This window comes from Merops nubicus, unplaced genomic scaffold (genome assembly GCF_000691845.1).
Source record: "Merops nubicus isolate BGI_N331 unplaced genomic scaffold, ASM69184v1 scaffold50657, whole genome shotgun sequence".
Classification (NCBI taxonomy): domain Eukaryota; kingdom Metazoa; phylum Chordata; class Aves; order Coraciiformes; family Meropidae; genus Merops; species Merops nubicus.
In genome coordinates, this window is record NW_008621966.1 from 1 (window position 1) to 525 (window position 525).

The following is a 525-nucleotide window of genomic DNA, read 5'->3' on the forward strand; positions in this document are numbered from 1 at the left end:
TCTCACCCCGTGGGTTTTGAGACTACAGTAAGATATCTTACCAAACAAACAAGTGAAAGAAACAAATGATAGGGTTACATCTCTGGGTTCTTGCGCCGTCGCAAGCTTGTGCGAGACGAACTGATAGCTTCTTAACTCCTTGGGCCTCTTGATTCAGATGGAGAAGATTCTTTCTGGTCAAATCACTGGCTATTAAATGAATGCTCTCCCCTTCTCTGAGAGGGAGGGTGATGAAGGCCTCGCTGCTGTCAGCAGGCTTGTGGAACACCCTGGATTCAAACCTGGGCCTGACCACGGAGCTCCCTCCGCGAGCACGGCCGTCAACAACCCTGCCAGCAGCTGGGGTGATGGTGGAGCTGGTTTTGTTGGGGTTCCTCAGGAGCCCTGCTATCCCACTGCTGACACAGCTAACACCAAAAATGTCCCAAACCGGTACCGAAGGGGCAGCAGGTCAGGCTGTTTGTGACTTGAACTGGGAAAAAAGGACGGAGGCCAAGGCGCTGTCACGGGCCGCTCAGCTCGGCG

At 53.7% G+C, this 525-nt stretch overlaps 1 protein-coding gene across 1 annotated transcript; it reads right to left on the reverse strand.

The window, feature by feature from the left end:
• Nucleotides 1-78: 78 nt before the first annotated feature.
• On the reverse strand, nt 79-407 carry CDCA8 (cell division cycle associated 8; the record flags this gene model as incomplete). Its single annotated transcript, XM_008944617.1, has 1 exon — nt 79-407. A coding segment is annotated over one exon (329 nt), but the record flags the coding sequence as incomplete, so codon positions are not given.
• Between the last annotated feature and the right edge of the window lie 118 nt (nt 408-525).